Source organism: Balaenoptera physalus (genome assembly GCF_965194825.1).
Source record: "Balaenoptera physalus genome assembly, chromosome: 16".
Classification (NCBI taxonomy): Eukaryota; Metazoa; Chordata; class Mammalia; order Artiodactyla; family Balaenopteridae; genus Balaenoptera; species Balaenoptera physalus.
In genome coordinates, this window is record NC_138898.1 from 86,074,624 (window position 1) to 86,091,279 (window position 16,656).

The 16,656-nt window shown below is 55.3% G+C and overlaps 3 protein-coding genes and 1 long non-coding RNA gene across 9 annotated transcripts; 2 read left to right on the forward strand and 2 right to left on the reverse strand.

Moving 5' to 3' along the window:
• Nucleotides 1-94: 94 nt before the first annotated feature.
• Nucleotides 95-7,122, reverse strand: LOC309645777. Of its 3 annotated transcripts, XR_014255046.1 has the most exons (5): nucleotides 6,987-7,122; nucleotides 3,810-3,893; nucleotides 1,879-2,029; nucleotides 818-921; nucleotides 95-687 (listed from the first exon to the last, which is right to left on the reverse strand). It is a non-coding gene; the product is annotated as an uncharacterized lncRNA (long non-coding RNA). The 3 variants fall into 3 exon arrangements; XR_014255045.1 differs by lacking the exon at nucleotides 1,879-2,029; XR_014255047.1 differs by lacking the exons at nucleotides 3,810-3,893; nucleotides 6,987-7,122 and adding an exon at nucleotides 2,856-2,984.
• On the forward strand, nucleotides 948-6,873 carry GAL3ST4 (galactose-3-O-sulfotransferase 4). 2 transcript variants are annotated; one of them, XM_082431316.1, is made up of 4 exons: nucleotides 948-1,215; nucleotides 2,355-2,667; nucleotides 2,851-3,295; nucleotides 5,423-6,873. In XM_082431316.1, exons 2-4 carry the CDS (start codon nucleotides 2,543-2,545, stop codon nucleotides 6,443-6,445), a joined length of 1,593 nt encoding a protein of 530 aa, XP_082287442.1. In that variant the 5' UTR covers nucleotides 948-1,215; nucleotides 2,355-2,542; the 3' UTR covers nucleotides 6,446-6,873. The 2 variants fall into 2 exon arrangements, with proteins under 2 accessions (XP_082287442.1, XP_082287443.1); XM_082431317.1 differs by having other exon boundaries at nucleotides 951-1,215; nucleotides 2,851-3,154.
• On the forward strand, nucleotides 7,101-11,543 carry TRAPPC14 (trafficking protein particle complex subunit 14). The gene is made up of 11 exons (XM_082431301.1): nucleotides 7,101-7,733; nucleotides 7,946-8,041; nucleotides 8,147-8,276; nucleotides 8,443-8,529; nucleotides 8,680-8,800; nucleotides 8,910-9,057; nucleotides 9,188-9,270; nucleotides 9,374-9,537; nucleotides 10,072-10,226; nucleotides 10,457-10,650; nucleotides 10,762-11,543. The coding sequence occupies exons 1-11, from the start codon at nucleotides 7,326-7,328 to the stop codon at nucleotides 10,913-10,915; spliced, it is 1,740 nt and encodes a 579-aa protein (XP_082287427.1). The 5' UTR covers nucleotides 7,101-7,325; the 3' UTR covers nucleotides 10,916-11,543.
• Nucleotides 11,544-11,789: 246 nt separating this feature from the next.
• LAMTOR4 (late endosomal/lysosomal adaptor, MAPK and MTOR activator 4) lies at nucleotides 11,790-15,226 on the reverse strand. Of its 3 annotated transcripts, none has more exons than XM_082431345.1 (4): nucleotides 15,027-15,226; nucleotides 14,456-14,536; nucleotides 12,483-12,600; nucleotides 11,790-12,145 (listed from the first exon to the last, which is right to left on the reverse strand). In XM_082431345.1, the coding sequence occupies exons 1-4, from the start codon at nucleotides 15,027-15,029 to the stop codon at nucleotides 12,099-12,101; spliced, it is 249 nt and encodes an 82-aa protein (XP_082287471.1). In that variant the 5' UTR covers nucleotides 15,030-15,226; the 3' UTR covers nucleotides 11,790-12,098. The 3 variants fall into 3 exon arrangements, with proteins under 3 accessions (XP_082287471.1, XP_082287470.1, XP_082287472.1); XM_082431344.1 differs by having other exon boundaries at nucleotides 11,790-12,128; nucleotides 15,027-15,183; XM_082431346.1 differs by lacking the exon at nucleotides 14,456-14,536 and having other exon boundaries at nucleotides 11,790-12,128; nucleotides 15,027-15,147.
• Nucleotides 15,227-16,656: the final 1,430 nt, after the last annotated feature.

Consider the following 16,656-nt stretch of genomic DNA (forward strand, 5'->3'; position numbering starts at 1 on the left):
AGGGGGCTGCGGAGAGGGTAGAGAAGGGACTTTTTTGGGTGAATGGCTGGGGCCCCAAATCCAGGAGATTTCCATTGGTGGGTTGGGTTGGGGGTGGGTGTTCACAATATTTATTTTTTCATTTGGTGTCTGGGGAGGAGGGGCCGGGGGTATTTATTTAGGAAGGAGGTGTGGTCTCTCTAACCCAGCCTCTATGGTTAGGCTGGTGGTGAGCCCCAACAGAGAAAAAGGGAGGAGTTTTAGAGTTGCAGGGGGGGGTGGGTTTGAAGGAAGTTGAAGGTGGGGATGGGTGGGGGCACCCGGTCTCAGAAACAGACAAAGCTGGGTGCTTGTGGGGTGCAGGACAGGGGACTAGGATGTCAGGATCTATGGGTCTGGGTTCTATCGAGTTTTTTCAGCATCACTTTCTTAAACTAGAAAAAAGAAAGAAGAAAAAAGAAGCATATCTCATGGCCTCTGCCATCCGCCACATCCTTCACAAGCTTCCCCATTTCATGTTTCAGTGTTCGACTCGATGTTTATTCTATAAATAAATGGCTAATTTATTGGACCCTATGTGTGACTTTCTGTACCTTTAGCCCAGAGCCTCTGTGACCAGCAGTTCATTTCTGCCTACTTATCTTGGAACCTGTCCCCTGGGATTGAGTTTGGGCAAGCTGTCCACCCTCTGGGTCTGAGCACCTTCACCTGCAAAATGGGGAGAATTGCGGGGAGGGGGCTGCAAAACTCTTTTGGACCCAAGCCACCGTTAATATTACCACACCACTGACCCTGCCTTCAGGGTCGGGGCCCCAGTTCTCTGTCAGCCTCTGGCTACCTTGTCATGTCCTTGACAATGCCTGCTTTCAACTCTTGTCTGTTATTCTCCTTCTTTCCTTCTTTCCTTTGGTCGCCTGAATGAGTCTTTTGTTCTGCAGAAAGCTGAAAGAAAAAGTATAATTGATTCCTAAGTGCCAAAGGAGGGTAGAACTGGTGTCTTCCAATGGCAGGCTGGGTGCCCTGAAGGAGAGGGAAAGGTGCAGGGAGGGAGAGACCCAGAGACGCGATCAAAGCCGAATCGGCTGCAGAGACTGGCGGGACAAAGGGAGGGAGGGGGAGGAGCCTGGGCACTGAGAAAGTTTATGGGGAAAGTTGAGCCGAGCGAGGAACCGGGCGGTGGCTGGAGCAGGCGGGAGGGCCAGACCCCGATTTCCCTGCTGCTCCTCAGGTGGCCTGGTGAGTGGGCATGTGAAGCCGAGGCCTCGGCCAGTGGAGGGACTCTGTAGAGTTTATGGGAGGAGACTTGGGGGGTTTCATAGAGAGAACCCCAGAGGGAGCCGACCCAGGGCTGGCAACAGACTGAGCAGTCACCAAAGCTGGAGGGAACTGCGGGCTGGAATCCGGGGTAATGGGAGGAGACAGGGATGGATGGAAGGAATAGAAGAAATCTGGACACAGGAGGGAGTCCGGTGAGGGGCTGGATCCTGGAGGCTGGGTTGGGGGAGGAAATTGGGGGATGATGCCAGAGGGGGCGGGTCTCTAGGTGGCAAGTGTGGGTTCTCTGCCTGGGGTCGCTCCGGGCTCGTCCTGGAAGGGGGCTGTCGGGGCTTGGTGGAGGGGCTGCGGGTTGGAATTGAAGGGGCAGGTTTGGACTCCCAGTAGATTGGGAAGCTGGGGCCTGGGAAGGAATTCTGATGCTTGGCGTTCGGGTTTTGTCTCTTTGTGTCGCGGAGTCTCTCTCCAGCCCCACCCTCTCAGTCCCCTCTGGGTGCACTGCTGGGGTTGGAAAGTGGGAATGGGGGTGTGGGGGATCTGGGATCTGGACTTCCTAAACAACCCTACACCCCCCAGGCCCTCTCACACACTGGGCTCTGCCTGGCGCCGAGAGGGAAAGCATACCTGAGCTTAGATGAGCTGGCCGACTCTTATTCTTTACAAAGTTGCTCCTGTGGTTTCACCTCCCTGGGTTCCTAAGCTGATGCCTTGTCTGGCCCTCATTCCCTCCTTATGGCTTCTCCTCTCAGCCTCAGAATGGGGCTCTTCAGCCCGACTTGTCACAGACAGAGGAGCAGAGGAGGTGGTCAGGGGCCTGGTGATGTCCGTTTCACTGGTCTGAGCGGACTGGTCTGATCCTTCTCCCCTTCCCTTCCAAATCCCTGGGGCTCAGTGAGGAACTGTCAGTGGGGGTTGGAGGGAGCTGCAGGCTGACAGCAGAGAAGCAGTCGTGGGGCACCTAGAAGATCTGGGTGTAGAGAGGGCTCCCCCCTCTGCTGACCCCCTGCCCGGAATGAGGTCTCAGCTGCAGCAGCAGCAGCAGGAGAGAAGGCTCTACCCCTTCCTTAGACTCTCCTCCTTCCCCCTCGTTTCCCTTCTAGACGCTGACAGAGGCAAAAATCTGCTAACTCAGGGGGCAGACTCAACCGGGGCTGCGAGCAGACCTGGGGAATGAACCCCCGAACTCGAACCGGCGCCTTCCGCGGCTGCACGGCTGTCTCAAGCTGTCTCTGCCTCTGTGCCTGGCCCTTGCCCTGTCCCTCTCTAGTGTCACCCTTCCCTGTGCCACATGGGCCCTCTGTCTCCTACCAGGACCATGCGCCTCTGGGGGCCTCGGAGCCTGGGAGTGGCTCTGGGAGTCTTCATGACCATCGGATTTGCCCTCCAGCTCTGGGGGGGTCCCTTCCAGAGGAGGTGAGTTCTCATCTTGTCCCAACGCCCCACAGATGCCCCCCCCCCACTTGCTCCTCCCCATCCCACCTGGGGCTGTGACTCTTGGGGACTCAGAGGACACTCCACGCCCTCGTCCTTGCTCCACAAGACACCCATCCACCTGCTGGTGAGGGACAGGACACTTCCCCTCCCGTCTCTCCCCAGGCTACCTGGGCTGCAGCTCCGACAGTCCTGGGCCTCAACCCCAAGACCAGCTGTTCCATCCTGCCTGCCACGGCAGCGACTCGTGTTCCTGAAGACGCATAAATCCGGGAGCAGCTCTGTGCTGAGTCTACTTCACCGCTACGGGGACCGACACGGGCTGCGCTTCGCCCTCCCTGCCCGCTACCAGTTCGGCTACCCAAAGCTTTTCCAGGCCTCTCGGGTCAAAGGCTACCACCCTCAGGGTGGAGGCACCCAGCCCCCCTTCCACATCCTCTGTCATCACATGAGGTTCAACCTGAAAGAGGTGAGGAGTGTCGAGGGGGTGGGCAGGACTGGTGAGAGATGGGCTCATGCCTGTAGCCAAGACCACCAGGGGAGGAGACCCCAGGCCTGGAGGCTCCCCAGGCATCCCCTCACCCAAGAGTTGGGCATGGGGGCCACAAAGGTGAGTCCTGCTGCCCCCTCCTCAGCTGTCCCTCCCTCAGAATTTTCTGGCAGCCGAAGTTCTGCCCTCTCCCATCTACAGTTTACTGCAGTCTCTCTCCTTGACCAATTTATCCTGCTGGCATTAGTGTCCTGCCAACTCTGACCCCACCCCAACCCTCCCTCCAGGTGCCCTGGCCCTTCCTGGCCCCTTCCATTGGCACTACCAGGGCCCTGCGCAGTCACTGCCTTCTGACCTGTCTGCATCTCACTCCCCTCACAGCATCTGCCAGATTTTGAGGATCAGCTATATGCCAAGCCCCAGTCCCGGCCCCACCCCCAACCCCCGGAGCCTCAGTTCTAAAGGAGGAGATGTGTGCACGTACTCACAGGTCATCCGTACACACACACACACACACACACACACACACACACACAAACCTCTTGGAGGAAGAAAATCAATGGGCAAATGAACACATACAGGGAAAGAGCGAACTTTCACTGAATACTTCTTGGGTGCTGGGTAGTCATCTTACCATCATCCTGCCAGGAAGGCATTATAAGTGTCTCCACTACACAGATGAGGAGGTTGAATCTCAGAGAGGCTAAGTGACAGGTCTCTGTTAACGGAAAGCGACAGTGCTAGCATTTGAACCCCGGCCCAGCTGCTCCAAAGTCAAAGCGCCTTCTGTGGGCTGTGTGCGTATGTGTGTTTGTATTTGGAACTGTGGGGAGAATATTCATCAAAAGAGGTGGGGCTTTGTGGAGAGGTGGGTTTTATAGGAAAGGGTGGACATGACTTTGTAGTAAGGAAAATATCAGGTGGTCTTAGAGCAAAACATCTTAAAGACATGATGTCAGTGGTGTGTGTGCGTGTGTAAGTGGTAGAACTTCAGTGGTGGCTGCAAAGGCAGTCCTGTTGGAGCTGGAGCGGGAGAAAGCAGCTGAGCAGCATGAATGTGATCTAATGGGAAGCGAGGGGGCACTGCTGGGAGTGAGGCGAGGGCAGCGATCACTGAGGCAGGTTCCTCTGGCGTTTAGGATGATCGTCACCACCCCTCACTACCTCCCATGTTCCCCACACTTCCACATCCTTCAAGGTAAGTGTTAACCCAGATTTATTGATGGAGGCTCTGAGAAGGCTCTGAGAAGTTCGATGACCTGCCCAAAGTTACACGGTTGGTAAATGGCTGAATTGGGATTTTATTCCAGGTCCATCTGATGCCACAGACCGTTCTCTGCACTCTTCCCCTATGCCTTCAAAGAGACATACAGTTCACAGGCTCGCCCTGCAGGCATGCCCACATCGGCAGAGCAGACTGGAAGACTCGTCAGGGAGTCAGGTTCAATGACAGAGGTCACGTTCAGAGGCGGAAACCCTTCAAGGAGCCCCAGAGCTGGGTTCTGGCATGGATCTGCCTGCAGGACCACGCCAGGGTGTGGCTCAGCCCAATTCCCACCTTCCTTCTTGCCGAGAAGTGGGATCACACATCCCAGGCCTCAGAGCAGCACCCTACCGAGTGGCCATGGCTCCCCAGTGCCCATTCCAGGGGTGTCTCTTGCTCTGCAAGATGCCAAGGAGCCCCAGGAGTGCCCTGTCCTTCGGCCATCCTGGGCTTGGCCTGCCCACCTGACGCCTATACCTGAGACAGCGTTACGACTGCTCTGTCTCCTCCCTATTTATTTGCTGCCAGTGATCCTCCTGAGGAGGCCTGAGGCCAGCTCCTTTCTTGGAGTTGTGACAAAGAGTCCCAGGGTAGGCACTTAGGTTTTTGTTGGAGAAGCGAACACAAAGCTTGATTCCTAGAAGTGTTACTGACCAAGGCAGACAGAAAGGCCCAAGGAAGTTAATGTTCTCCAGGAGCTTCCCATGTTCCAGGTTCCTTCCTATCCTAGCTCATGTAACCTCCATAATCACTTGGGAAGGAAGGTATGATGGATCCCCGTTTTGCAGATAAGCAAATTGAGTCTCAGAGATGTTAAGTACCTTACCCAAGATCTATATAGCTGGTGAAGGAAGCTGGGGGTTCCCAGCAGAGCTGTCAGAAGGAGGTTGCAGGAGGCTGGGGGATCAGTGGGCACTGGGTTTGCTCTTAGTTTCTTCCTGGCCTAGTTTTCTCTCCCTATGTCTGTTTCCTCTTCTCTACAGGTACTTCAGGTCATGCCTTCTGACAGCTTCTTCTTTTCCATTGTCCGAGACCCAGCGGCTCTGGCCCGCTCTGCCTTCTCCTACTATAAATCCACATCATCGGCTTTCCGCAAATCACCATCCTTGGCTGCCTTCCTGGACAATCCCCGAGCCTTCTACCAGCCCGGGGCCCGTGGGGACCACTATGCACGCAACTTGCTATGGTTTGACTTTGGCCTCCCCTTTCCCCCAGAGATGAGGACCAAGAGAGGGAATCCTCATCCCCCCAGAGACCCCAACCCGCCACAGCTGCCTTCTGGTGTTGGCGCGCGAGCCCACACCTTGGATCCCAATGCTCTCTTCCATCCCGTTCCCACTGTTGCTGATGGTCACAGCCAGACGTCCAGCTCTGCCTCTTTAGATTTGGGGTCTTCTTCCTTCATCCAGTGGAATCTGGCCTGGCTGGACTCTGTCTTTGACCTGGTCTTGGTGGCCGAGTACTTTGACGAGTCATTGGTCCTGCTGGCCGATGCCCTGTGCTGGGGTCTAGATGATGTGGTGGGCTTCATGCACAACGCTCAGGCTGGAGGTGGGCAGGGCGGAAGTGCTGTCGGCAATGGGGGACTGACTGCTGAGGACAGGCAGCTGTCTGCACGGGCCCGAGCCTGGAACAACCTGGACTGGGCTCTCTATGTTCACTTCAACCGCAGCCTGTGGGCCCGGATAAAGCAATACGGCCAGAGCCGGCTGGACAGTGCTGTGGCGGCGCTCCGGGCTCGCCGAGAGGCGCTGGCTAAACACTGTCTGGTGGGGGGAGAGGCTTTAGACCCCAAGTACATCACTGACCGGCGGTTCCGCCCTTTCCAGTTTGGGTCAGGTAAGGTTTTGGGTTACGTGCTTCGGAGTGGCCTGAGCCTCCAAGACCAGGAGGAGTGTGGGCGCCTGGCTACCCCTGAGCTACAGTACAAGGACAAGCTAGATGCCAAGCAGTTCCCCCCAGCAGTCTCTGTGCCCCTCAAGACTTCAAGGCTACCCTCCCCCTAGGCATCAGACCACTGAGTCTTAGGCTGAAAAGCAGCTGAGCCACAGGGGCACAGTGATGAGTGTGGGGCAGCCAGATGCCCTTTCTGCTTCCCCCAGAGACCATGTCTGCTCCCCAAAGGACCAGTGGAACTTTGCACGGATGTGGGCCCCACGTCCTCCAGCCTGTGCCGAGGAATCCTAGTCCTAGAAGCATCCTCCCCCCATCTTGCCCCTTCCCCTTTCCAGCACCTCGCCCCCCCCCCCACCCCAGGTCCAAACAGCACTCTCAAAGCCCCCCTGGTGGAGCAAACCATGGAGTACGGCAGAGATTGTTTGGGACACAAGGGATCGGAATAATGCGTCCACCTCTCTATGAAATATTTGTTACTGGGCTATACTCATTTCACTATGAAATGTTTGTTGAATGAATAAATAATTTGAAACTTTGACCTGCTCTATATAGGGCGGAAGGGAAGGGGACGGAGCATCTTCCTGGGAGAAACGGGGTTGGAGGGCGTTCTTTTCATAGTTCTCTAAGAAAGGGGTCTGTCTGCAGTCTCACCTAAACCCTTCGTGCAGCAGCCTAACCACAGGCACACGCCGCTCCTCTTGTCCAAAATCCGGTCGCCCACAAATTGCGGCGCCTCCGGGGCCACGCCCCTTCCCTTCCGCTTCCGGTGTCTCTCCAGTCATTCGGCCCAGCACCCCGGTTCCGGCCCCAAGGGGTCTCGGTTCCGGGCTCGTTGCCCCGGTTCCCGGCCCCGGCTGGTCTGTCGGGCCGGTCCGGCCGCGCGCAGCACCGGTCGGGGCTCGGGGCTCTCCGGGCCCACCCCAGCGGCCCCCTCGCCCTCCGCCGGCCACGGCCCACCTCGCTCCCCAGCCCGCGCCGCCCTCGCCGCCCATGGAGTCCCAGTGCGACTACTCGATGTACTTCCCGGCCGTGCCGCTGCCGCCACGCGCGGAGCTGGCGGGGGACCCGGGCCGGTACCGGGCGCTGCCCCGGCGCAACCACCTCTACCTGGGGGAGACTGTCCGCTTCCTGCTGGTGCTGCGCTGCCGGGGCGGCGTGGGGTCCGGCGCCGGAGGCGGCCCGGGCTTGGGCTCCCGAGGGGCCTGGGCAGAACTGGCGACCGCGCTGGCCGCCCTGGCCTCGGTCAGCGCCGGAGGGGCGCCCGTGGGCGGTGGCTCTGGCGACCAGGATCCCGAACCCCCGGGGGGCGGGGACCCTGGTGGTGGGGGGTTGTTTCGAGGCTGCAGCCCCCTCCTCACCCACGGCCCGGGCCCTGCTACCTCAGGGGGAGCGACCACGGTGAGGAGCTCGGGGCGACACGGCACAGGGCGAAGGGGCGGTCTGCTGGGCTCCAAAGACCGGAGGGGAGAGGGACGCTGGAGGGAAGCGGGAGGCCGATGACGGGTGAGGAGAGGGGAGGGCGAGAACCACGTACCGCAGATCTTAAAGGGAACGCTGGCGCTGCGGGCGGCCTTGACTCTTCTGACCTCTTCACCCTTTTCACAACCCAGCTGCCTGTGGAGGAACCAATTGTGTCCACAGATGAGGTCATCTTCCCACTCACCGTTTCACTGGATAGACTGCCCCCAGGGACACCTAAGGCCAAGGTAAGGCTGGCACGGGGTGAAGCTGTTGTCCTAATTCAGACGCCCTTTCTGAGGCTGGCCGTGTGTCTCTCCTCTCGACTGTGGTCCTGTGTCTCCTGTGCTCAGATTGTAGTGACCGTGTGGAAGCGGGAGGTTGAGGCACCAGAGGTCAGAGATCAAGGCTACCTGCGCTTGCTGCAGACCCGATCTCCTGGGGAGACCTTCCGGGGCGAGCAGAGCGCTTTCAAGGCCCAAGGTGGGGAGGAAAATGCAGAGAGGAAATGCTGGAGTCTGGAATTTGGGGGACCGTGGAGGGGTGATACTGGCAAGTGCCCAAGCTGGAGAGAAGAGCAAGATTAGAACTGTGGGTTGGAATGAGGCTCACCCAGCCCGTCATCTCTTGCCTCCGCCCCCTGCTGCAGTGAGCACCTTGCTGACTCTGCTGCCCCCTCCGGTTCTGAGGTGCCGCCAGTTCACCGTGGCTGGAAAACACCTGACGGTGCTCAAGGGTGAGCAGACTGGCGGCTCAGGTCTTGGGGAGCAGCAAGGGCACTGACTGGGTGTCAGTTACTCTGGTGGGGATAGATCCATTTTAGGGGGGATAAAGGTGGGGTCCAGAGGGTCCAGATACTCTGAGCTGAGCTGGTTCCCTCCGACAGTGCTGAACGGCTCCTCCCAGGAGGAAATTTCCATCTGGGATATCCGCATTCTCCCAAACTTCAATGCCAGTTATCTGCCTGTCATGCCCGATGGCTCTGTGCTGCTGGTGGACAATGTCTGGTGAGGTCCTGGGGAGGGACAGGGCCGGCCGCACAGTGGTGGGGATGGGGTCAGGGCCGAGAGCTCTGGTGTGGAAAGATCCAGTTCTGGTCCCTTTCTTCTGAACTAGTCACCAATCTGGGGAAGTCTCCATGGGCTCCTTCTGCCGGCTCCCTGGTACCTCTGGCTGCTTCCCCTGCCTGCTTAGTGCTCTGGAGGAACACAACTTCCTGTTCCAGCTCAGAGGGGGTGAGCAGCCCCCTCCAGGGGCCAAGGAGGTGAGTATAAGGGACTGGTGTGTTCAGGAGAAAGGGTGAGAAAATGCAGTGGGAGGAAGAGGCCAGGGGCTTGACTAAGGGGAGAGGGAACCTCTGATACGTGTGATGTTTCCCTTTGTCCCTCTGGCAGGGCCTAGAAGTTCCCCTGATCGCTGTGGTTCAGTGGTCCACGCCGAAGCTGCCCTTTACCCAGAGCATCTATACCCACTACCGGTGAGTTTGTGGGACACCCCCCCCGGCCCCCCCTGGGCACCATCCTGTTCATCTTTGTTTCGAGACACACACATCCTGCTTCCCTCTCTCTCACTGCTTCTAGCCTGCCCAGCATCCGCCTGGACCGCCCGTGCTTTGTGATGACTGCTTCTTGTGAGTCGCCTGTTCGGACCTACGAGCGTTTCACTGTCACCTATACGCTGCTCAACAATCTCCAAGACTTCCTTGCTGTGAGGCTCGTGTGGACGCCGGAGCACGCCCAGGCTGGTAGGTGGCTGCCAAGCCTAACCTTGTCCCGAAGGAGGGGAGGGGAAGGGAAGCAGTCACAGAGATGGGTGACTGTGGCCGCTGCTTCGGCTCTGAACCGGGGTGGTCTCCATGGTGTCACAGTGGAGAGTTTAGAGAGGCCGCGGGGCAGGGTGATTTTAAGGGCCTTGACACTGGAGCTGGGCTCCCTGGTATGTTTGACTTGTCCCTCTCCCACTTCTTAGCTGTGTGATCTCTGGTAGGTTACTTAACCTCTCTGAGCCTCAGATTTCTCATCTCTCAAACGGAGATAATAATACCTCGTGGGGCTGTTACGGCGACTTAGTGAGTTGATATTATGTGAAGTGGTTAGAATAGATCTCAATACACAGTATTAGCTATCGTCATTTATAAAATTCAGCAAACAATAGCGTATACTCAGTTTACTCCACAGAGTGGCTCTGAGGATCGAACAAGACTGGGCTCGTGAACGCCCTCTGCAAACTGAGGAACACCATACAGATGTGTTTCCCAGCCCCCGTTTCTGCCCCCCAGGAAAGCAGCTGTGTGAGGAGGAGCGCCGGGCCATGCAGGCAGCCCTGGACTCCATCGTCTGCTATACACCCCTCAACAACCTCGGCTTTTCCCGGAAGGGCAGCGCGCTCACCTTCAGTGTGGCCTTCCAGGCTCTGAGGACAGGGCTCTTCGAGGTGGGCTGGTGGGGGCCAGGTTGTGTGCTGGGTGAGGCAGAGCGTCAGGTGGAAGGAGTCAGGGCCGCTGGCTTCTGTGGCTGAAGCATAATGGGTGGTGCTACAAAGCCGCGCGGAGGGAAGGTGGAATTTAGATCCGACTTTGGCCTGTCAAGTGGGGAAGATGACCTGAAAGGAGGTCGGGGGCCTGGAAGCCGAGCCGGTGGCTGATCCATGTCTCCCTACCCCAGCTGAGCCAGCACATGAAACTGAAGCTGCAGTTCACCGCCAGCGTGTCCCACCCTCCGCCCGAGGCCCGGCCTCTCTCTCGCAAGAGCAGCCCCAGCAGCCCTGCCGTCCGGGACTTGGTCGAGAGGCACCAGGCGAGCCTGGGCCGCTCTCAGTCCTTCTCCCACCAACAGCCCTCCCGCAGCCACCTCATGAGGTACGGAACCGCGGGAGGGGTGCCAGTTGACTTGGTAGAGGCCGGAGTTGGAGAGGGAGCAGGAAGGGGCCCTGGGTCCAACCAGAGCTCATAGCCTCTGCCTTCCCCCAGGTCGGGCAGCGTGATGGAGCGCAGGGCCATCACGCCCCCCGTGGCCTCCCCTGTCGGCCGCCCCCTCTACCTGCCCCCGGACAAGGCTGTGCTCTCTCTGGACAAGATCGCCAAGCGCGAGTGCAAGGTCCTGGTGGTGGAGCCCGTCAAGTAGCACCGTCCGGCTCTCCTCCCTCTCACACTCCTGGAAATCAACAGCCCCCGGAGCGCTGCTCCCTCCAGGCTGTGCCTCCCCTGGGATGCCTCCCACCGAGGGTGAGGAGGCCCTGCAGGGCCGCCTGTCTGTGTCTGCTGACGAGGGACGAGGGAAGAAGCTGTGAAACGGACAGGGATGGCTGCGGCGTGAAGCCAACAGTATTTCCCGGACCTCCTGGGGGGGGGCTGGCCCCACCCCTCGGCCAAGGCAAGGGCTCCAGGAGCTCCCTTGCCCCCTGCCTTGCACCCTGGTTCTAAGTTTACAAAGTGTTTTCTTCGTTCCTTTAAGTTGTCTTCCCTGCCTCTGACATTCCCTCCCTCCCTCCCACCCGCAGGGCTGAGATCAGAGGGTGGTGATGGTAAAGGGACCCGACAATGACATGACCCTCCTGTCTCAGGTCCGGGGAGAGAGCTTGGTGGCCTCCCCTCGCCCTCATGTTTACGTTTGCAGTTTGAAGCACTTTATGTGGGGTTTTTTGGTTTTTTGGGGTTTTTTTTTTTGATTTGTCTGTTCCTGTAACTTATTCTCCAACTACTGCTTCCAACTGAAATAAGACTATTAAATGCCTGTTCAGGAGGGAGAAGAATGACTGTTCTTTGTGTGTTGGTGGCAGGAGCAGAGACCCAGGGGCTCAGAAAGATTCCCTTCAGCATGTACACCAAGTAGCTCCCCTCAGCTCCCTTCCCACCCATTTTGTTTTCTTCTGAGTCCCAGTTTTAGATGTCTAGAGGTGGCCTTGCTCCACTCCTCTGGGCTGAGGCCCTAGAAGCTGGAAGACACATGGGGTGTGACCCTCCTCCCCCGATACACACGACACATCCCTGGGCCTGGGAACATCAGACTCACGTTTATTAGGAGGGAAGGTGAGGAGAGGGAGGTCCCCTCGCCCTCACTCTCCTTAACATAGTACAGAGTCCCCAAGCCTCTGCCCTTCCCGGTAGGGGTGAGGAAGTGGGTGAGCAGACAGCCTTAGTTCTAATGGCAATCAAGAGAGAGGCGGGCGGAGGTTTGCGTCTTCCTCATCACAGAGGCTCACGGCCCCATCCACCTCTGCCCCTCGCCCTCTGGCAGGCTCACACGTCAAGGGGCTCCCGGCCTCGGTTCTGCCTCTTCACCACAAACACCCTCTGTCCCGACACGGTCACCAGCAGCGTGTGTTCTCCAAAGACCACTGGAGGGGAGACACACCTTCCCCCGCCCCGGGAGAGGGAAGGGAGCAGAGAGTTAGTGGGGTGTGAAGGCCTCCCTGGGGGTCACACACAAACTGGCTGGGCTCCAAAGCCAAAGAAATTTGACAGTTCCAAGCTCAGAGATTTGAAGATGGGAGGTCTCCATTAAATCCCCTTCCTTCTCTTGCTTTCTCATAATTCTGATGCAGGGGTGAATACCAAGGGGAACAGAGTGGCCAGAACGAGGGACCCCAGGGAGGTGGTGGGCGGCTGGTAGGAGATAGGTGCTTTTCCCTGAGAAGAATAGCCTCGGGGAGCAGCTCCCCCCAACACCGTCACCAGGGCCAGGGGCTCACCCGACAGGCGCTTGAAGGGTACGTTCATGCTGTGGTGCAGCCGGAAACCGCAGGCCGTGCTGACCAGCTCAGAGATGGCGCTGGCTGCCTGCTCGTCATTCTCTAGATCCCCAGATGACTGCATGCAGACAGAGGAGGGAGGATGGCAGGAATTAGGGAACAGAATTGGGAGAAAATTCCAAGGACACTTTGGCTCTAGCACTTGTAACCTGCCTCCACTTTCCAATACCCCAAGGTCACCCCCGGTTTTGGAAAGACCCACCTAAAAACTGCCCTGTGACGTTGTTGCCCCTCTTGATGCCATCCTGTTTGTCATCCTTAAAATACCGGGCGGGCTTCCTCCCGGGAAGCAGTGACTCTCATCCATTTCTTTACTGACGCTGTTTTCCTAATCCCTGAATCTTGATTTCTCTCCCTGTTCCCACTTATTTGATAAAACCACATTCTCAAACATCAGTGCCCACCCACCACAGACTTGTTCCAGGTGCCATCTTTTCCTCAGTCTTCCCGTTTGTTGCCCTGTCTGCAGAATCTGAAACATAAACATCCCCTTTGTCCCTGAACCCCTTCCTACTACCTAGCCCTTGGGTAATGATGTCACAGTGGCCTGGGCTTCCTCTTTTCTCGTGATGATCTCAACTTCCTCTTCCTACCTCCTCAATATGGGCCTCCCACTGAGTCAAATTCAGCACCCTTTGCTCTTTTGGACATTCTGTACCTCAGTTACCTCATCTGTAAACTGGGGACAACAATACCTATCTTATGGGCTTGTTGTGAGGCTTACGAGAGCATATTAGCAAGATGCTTAGAATAACTCCTAGCATTATATATTTAATTGCTATTATTCTATATCAAACTCAGTGTTTAAAGTTGAGCCACCAAAATTCCCCTTACCTCTCCCCCTCCCCAATCAACTTCTTTTCTTAAGTCCCTGTTTGTTAAGGCACCATCATTCTAGGCTTGAGTTCAAAGTCTTACAGCATGGAAAAGTTATCTCCTCTATTACCTATCTCTAGTCATTACGAAGACATATTGTTCCTTCCTTTAAAAATCTCTTCTCTCCTTGCTCCTTCTCATGCCACCAGCTGTTTCATACCTAGATTTCGGCAACAGCATCCCTGCTTCTGAATCCCGCCCCTTCCGGCTCATCTTTACACCTCATAGAACAATTCCGCTCAATCACTTCATCAGCTCATGTTTCTGTTCAAAAACCCTTCAAAGCTCCTATTACCCCCCAAGATTAATCCACAGGTGTTAACCCAGCCTTGAAAGTCCTCCACAATCAGATCTTTCCTTACCATATCCTCTTCTTCACTCAAACATTTCCAAATCTTTTCAACATAAACCCACCAGCAATTCAGACAGGCTGATGTCACACTCCAGCAAATATGTCCACCTCCCAGCCCTGAATATGCTCTTTCTTTTCTGCCTGTTCACAACCATCCATCTTTTAAGGCCAGTTGAATTCTTGCCTCTTCCATGAAAGTTTCCTTGCCAAAACACAAGTTATAACACGAAGGGCTGAATCCTTCACTCTCTGGACTCCTTCAGTTACCTTTACCATGTGCAATACTTTGAACTTTTAACCTTAAGCCTTGTCTCTCTAGCTAGATTGAAAACTTCTAGAGAGCTGACACTATATTGTACTGCAGAACAAAATACCAAGCCTCTTCAGTAAATACCAAATAAAGATATACTCAAGAATAACTCAGGTAATGTCAGTTATCAACAAACCTGTAACTAGTCTGACTTTGGTAAAGTCAGTAAACCTCTTTTACCTCAAAACAGTTACAGGACTAAGATGCCAGAGATAGATTAATTGATTTAATTCCTGAATTTAATTCCTATATGCCAGGCATGACACCAGGTAAAGATCAAGAACAGAGACAAATCAGGCTAAACTGGGCAACGTTAGAAGGCATCATCGGGCGATGTGTATTGGAGGAGCCCCCCCTCCCTTTTCCAGAACGCACCGCCAGCACTGCGCCTTCACTCAGCACCAGGTAGCCGAGCTGGTCTGGGATTCGCTCCAGCCCCTGGGTCAGTGCAGAAGTCTAGTGGGTAAAGATGCAATCAGTGAGCAGCAGGCCAAGAGAACAGCCCTTGGCAAACCCGTCTCTCTCTTGACAATGGCTCCCCAGGCCTCTTTCCCCAGCCAGGGCCCTTCCAGACCCTCTTCCCTCTACCTGGCCTTCAACACTGATCTTCCTGAGCCTCCGTCAGTCCTCACTCTCTGTCCCTGGGCTCCACCGGCCTTCCACACCCCACCTTTGCTACCCCACGGACAACTCCCCTCAGCCCGGTCTCCAATTCCACCTGTGGCCCGCCGCTCCCCCTCAGATTACTCCCCAGCCTCTACACACCCTCCCACCGACCCCTGCTCAGCCCTCTACGTCGCTACCCCTCCATCTCCATTCCCTCTCGGTCCCGGGGCGGATAGGAGGTGTGGGCGGAGTGCAGGCTCAGGACTGGGCGACCAAAGAGATGGGGGGGTAGGGACACCGAACCCCCGGCGCGTAGTCCCGCGCATGCGTCCTCACTCACCATCGCAGCCTTAGGTGCTGGGGGGCGCTCACTGCCAGACGTAGCTTCCGGCTCCAGTCCCAGGTGACGTGATTCCACCCGGCGGTCTCCTCCTCCTGCCTTGCACCGCCCGACTTGAGTCCCGCCCCCAGAATGCGGATTGGAGAGTGGCTACGTCATCAGACTTACTCTGCCAGTGTGGAGCGCCGCTTCCCAGAGACGCACGCGGATTGGCCGCAGACCCTCTTTAATATTCATCTCCTCTTCCCTCAGCCCCAAAGCGCCTAGATGGGGGGGCATGTCGGCGGAGGGGCGGGCCTGGGGGGGCGGGGCCGGAGGGAGGAGGTTGGGCTAAGGGTTTGCGCCTGCGCACACAGGCGGCCCGGGTTCCACCTAGGGCTAGACCGCCTGCAGTGGGACAGTGAGAGAATAGAGTAAAAAAACGTGAAATGCAGATGAAGAGCTATTCAAATGCTACTCTTGTGCCTACTGCGGGCAGCTTTCTAAGACAGGAATTTGTTCCCAAAATGGTTTTTTGTCCCGGGATTCTGTAAGAAACGGTGTGATGGTGCATTGATCCTCGCTAGCCAAGGCAGCTGCAATACTGAATATTCTCTGCCAGGAATAATTAGAAAATGACCTTGGAGTCATTTTTAAATATATGAGTGTCATAGAAATTTTTTGTTTTAATTTAAATAGTTTTTAGGCCTGCTGCAATATTAATGTGCGTGAGGGAAAATGATAAGTAGTAATAAAACAGTAAATACTTGATGAGGATGTGGAGAAATTGGAGCCCTCATACATTGCTGGCAAGAATGTAAAATGGTGGAGTTCCTGTGGGAAACAGATTGACGCTTCCTCTAAAAGTTAAATATAGAGTTACTATATTTATAAATGAAAATTAGATGTAGAAAAGTTAAATATGACCTAAAAATTCCACTCCTAAATACATACCTAAGAGGATTGAAAACATACATTCACACAAAACTTGTACACAAATGTTTTTAACAGCATTATTGATAATAGCCCGGAAATGGAAACAACCTAAATATCCATAAACTGAAGACTGGATAAATGAAATATGGCATGTTCATACAGTGGAATATTATCCAGCCATAAAAAGGAATCAAGTACTGATCTATGCTACAACATGGATAAACCTTGAAAACATTATGCTAAGTGAAAGAAATCAGACACACAAGGCCACATATTGTCTGGTTGTATTTATGTGAGATGTCTACACTGGGCAAATCCATAGAGACAGAAAGCAGATTAGTGGTTGCCAGGAGCTGAGTGGAGGGGGAAATGGGGAGTGACTCTAATGGCTGTGAAGATTCTTTTTGGGTGATGAAAATGTTCTGGAATTATAGAGTGATGATGGTTGCACAACCTTGTGAATGTAATGAAAACCACTGAATTGTAAAGCTTAAAAGGGTGAATTTTACAGTATGTGAATCATATTTCAACAACATAAAACAAAGTGTTGTTGCCTGAGGAGAAAACTAGAGAAGATGGATGCCTTTTTTAAAGATGAGGTATGATTATAATATAAAATTTAAATTGGAGGAGGATGTAGAGAAAGTTCTGTAGAGATGCTTGATTTGCAAAGCCTTCCCTGGCCTTAGATATTGATGACAGTTTGTGGTATCAA

Bases quoted from the DNA above. Each gene is read 5' to 3' on its own strand.
- GAL3ST4 (XM_082431316.1), top strand. From the start codon at position 2,543: ATGGGCCCTCTGTCTCCTACCAGGACCATGCGCCTCTGGGGGCCTCGG. The intron at 2,668-2,850 runs GTGAGTTCTCAT...GTCTCTCCCCAG, and splicing joins GGGGGTCCCTTCCAGAGGAG to GCTACCTGGGCTGCAGCTCC. The intron at 3,296-5,422 runs GTGAGTCCTGCT...TCTTCTCTACAG, and splicing joins TGGGCATGGGGGCCACAAAG to GTACTTCAGGTCATGCCTTC.
- LAMTOR4 (XM_082431344.1), bottom strand. The intron at 12,601-14,455 runs GTGCGTTCTGGA...GTCTGCATGCAG, and splicing joins GTGAAGGCGCAGTGCTGGCG to TCATCTGGGGATCTAGAGAA. The intron at 12,129-12,482 runs GTGAGCCCCTGG...TCTCCCCTCCAG, and splicing joins ACCCTTCAAGCGCCTGTCGG to TGGTCTTTGGAGAACACACG.
- TRAPPC14 (XM_082431301.1), top strand. From the start codon at position 7,326: ATGGAGTCCCAGTGCGACTACTCGATGTACTTCCCGGCCGTGCCGCTG. The intron at 8,277-8,442 runs GTGGGGAGGAAA...CCCCTGCTGCAG, and splicing joins GAGCGCTTTCAAGGCCCAAG to TGAGCACCTTGCTGACTCTG. The intron at 9,271-9,373 runs GTGAGTTTGTGG...CACTGCTTCTAG, and splicing joins AGCATCTATACCCACTACCG to CCTGCCCAGCATCCGCCTGG.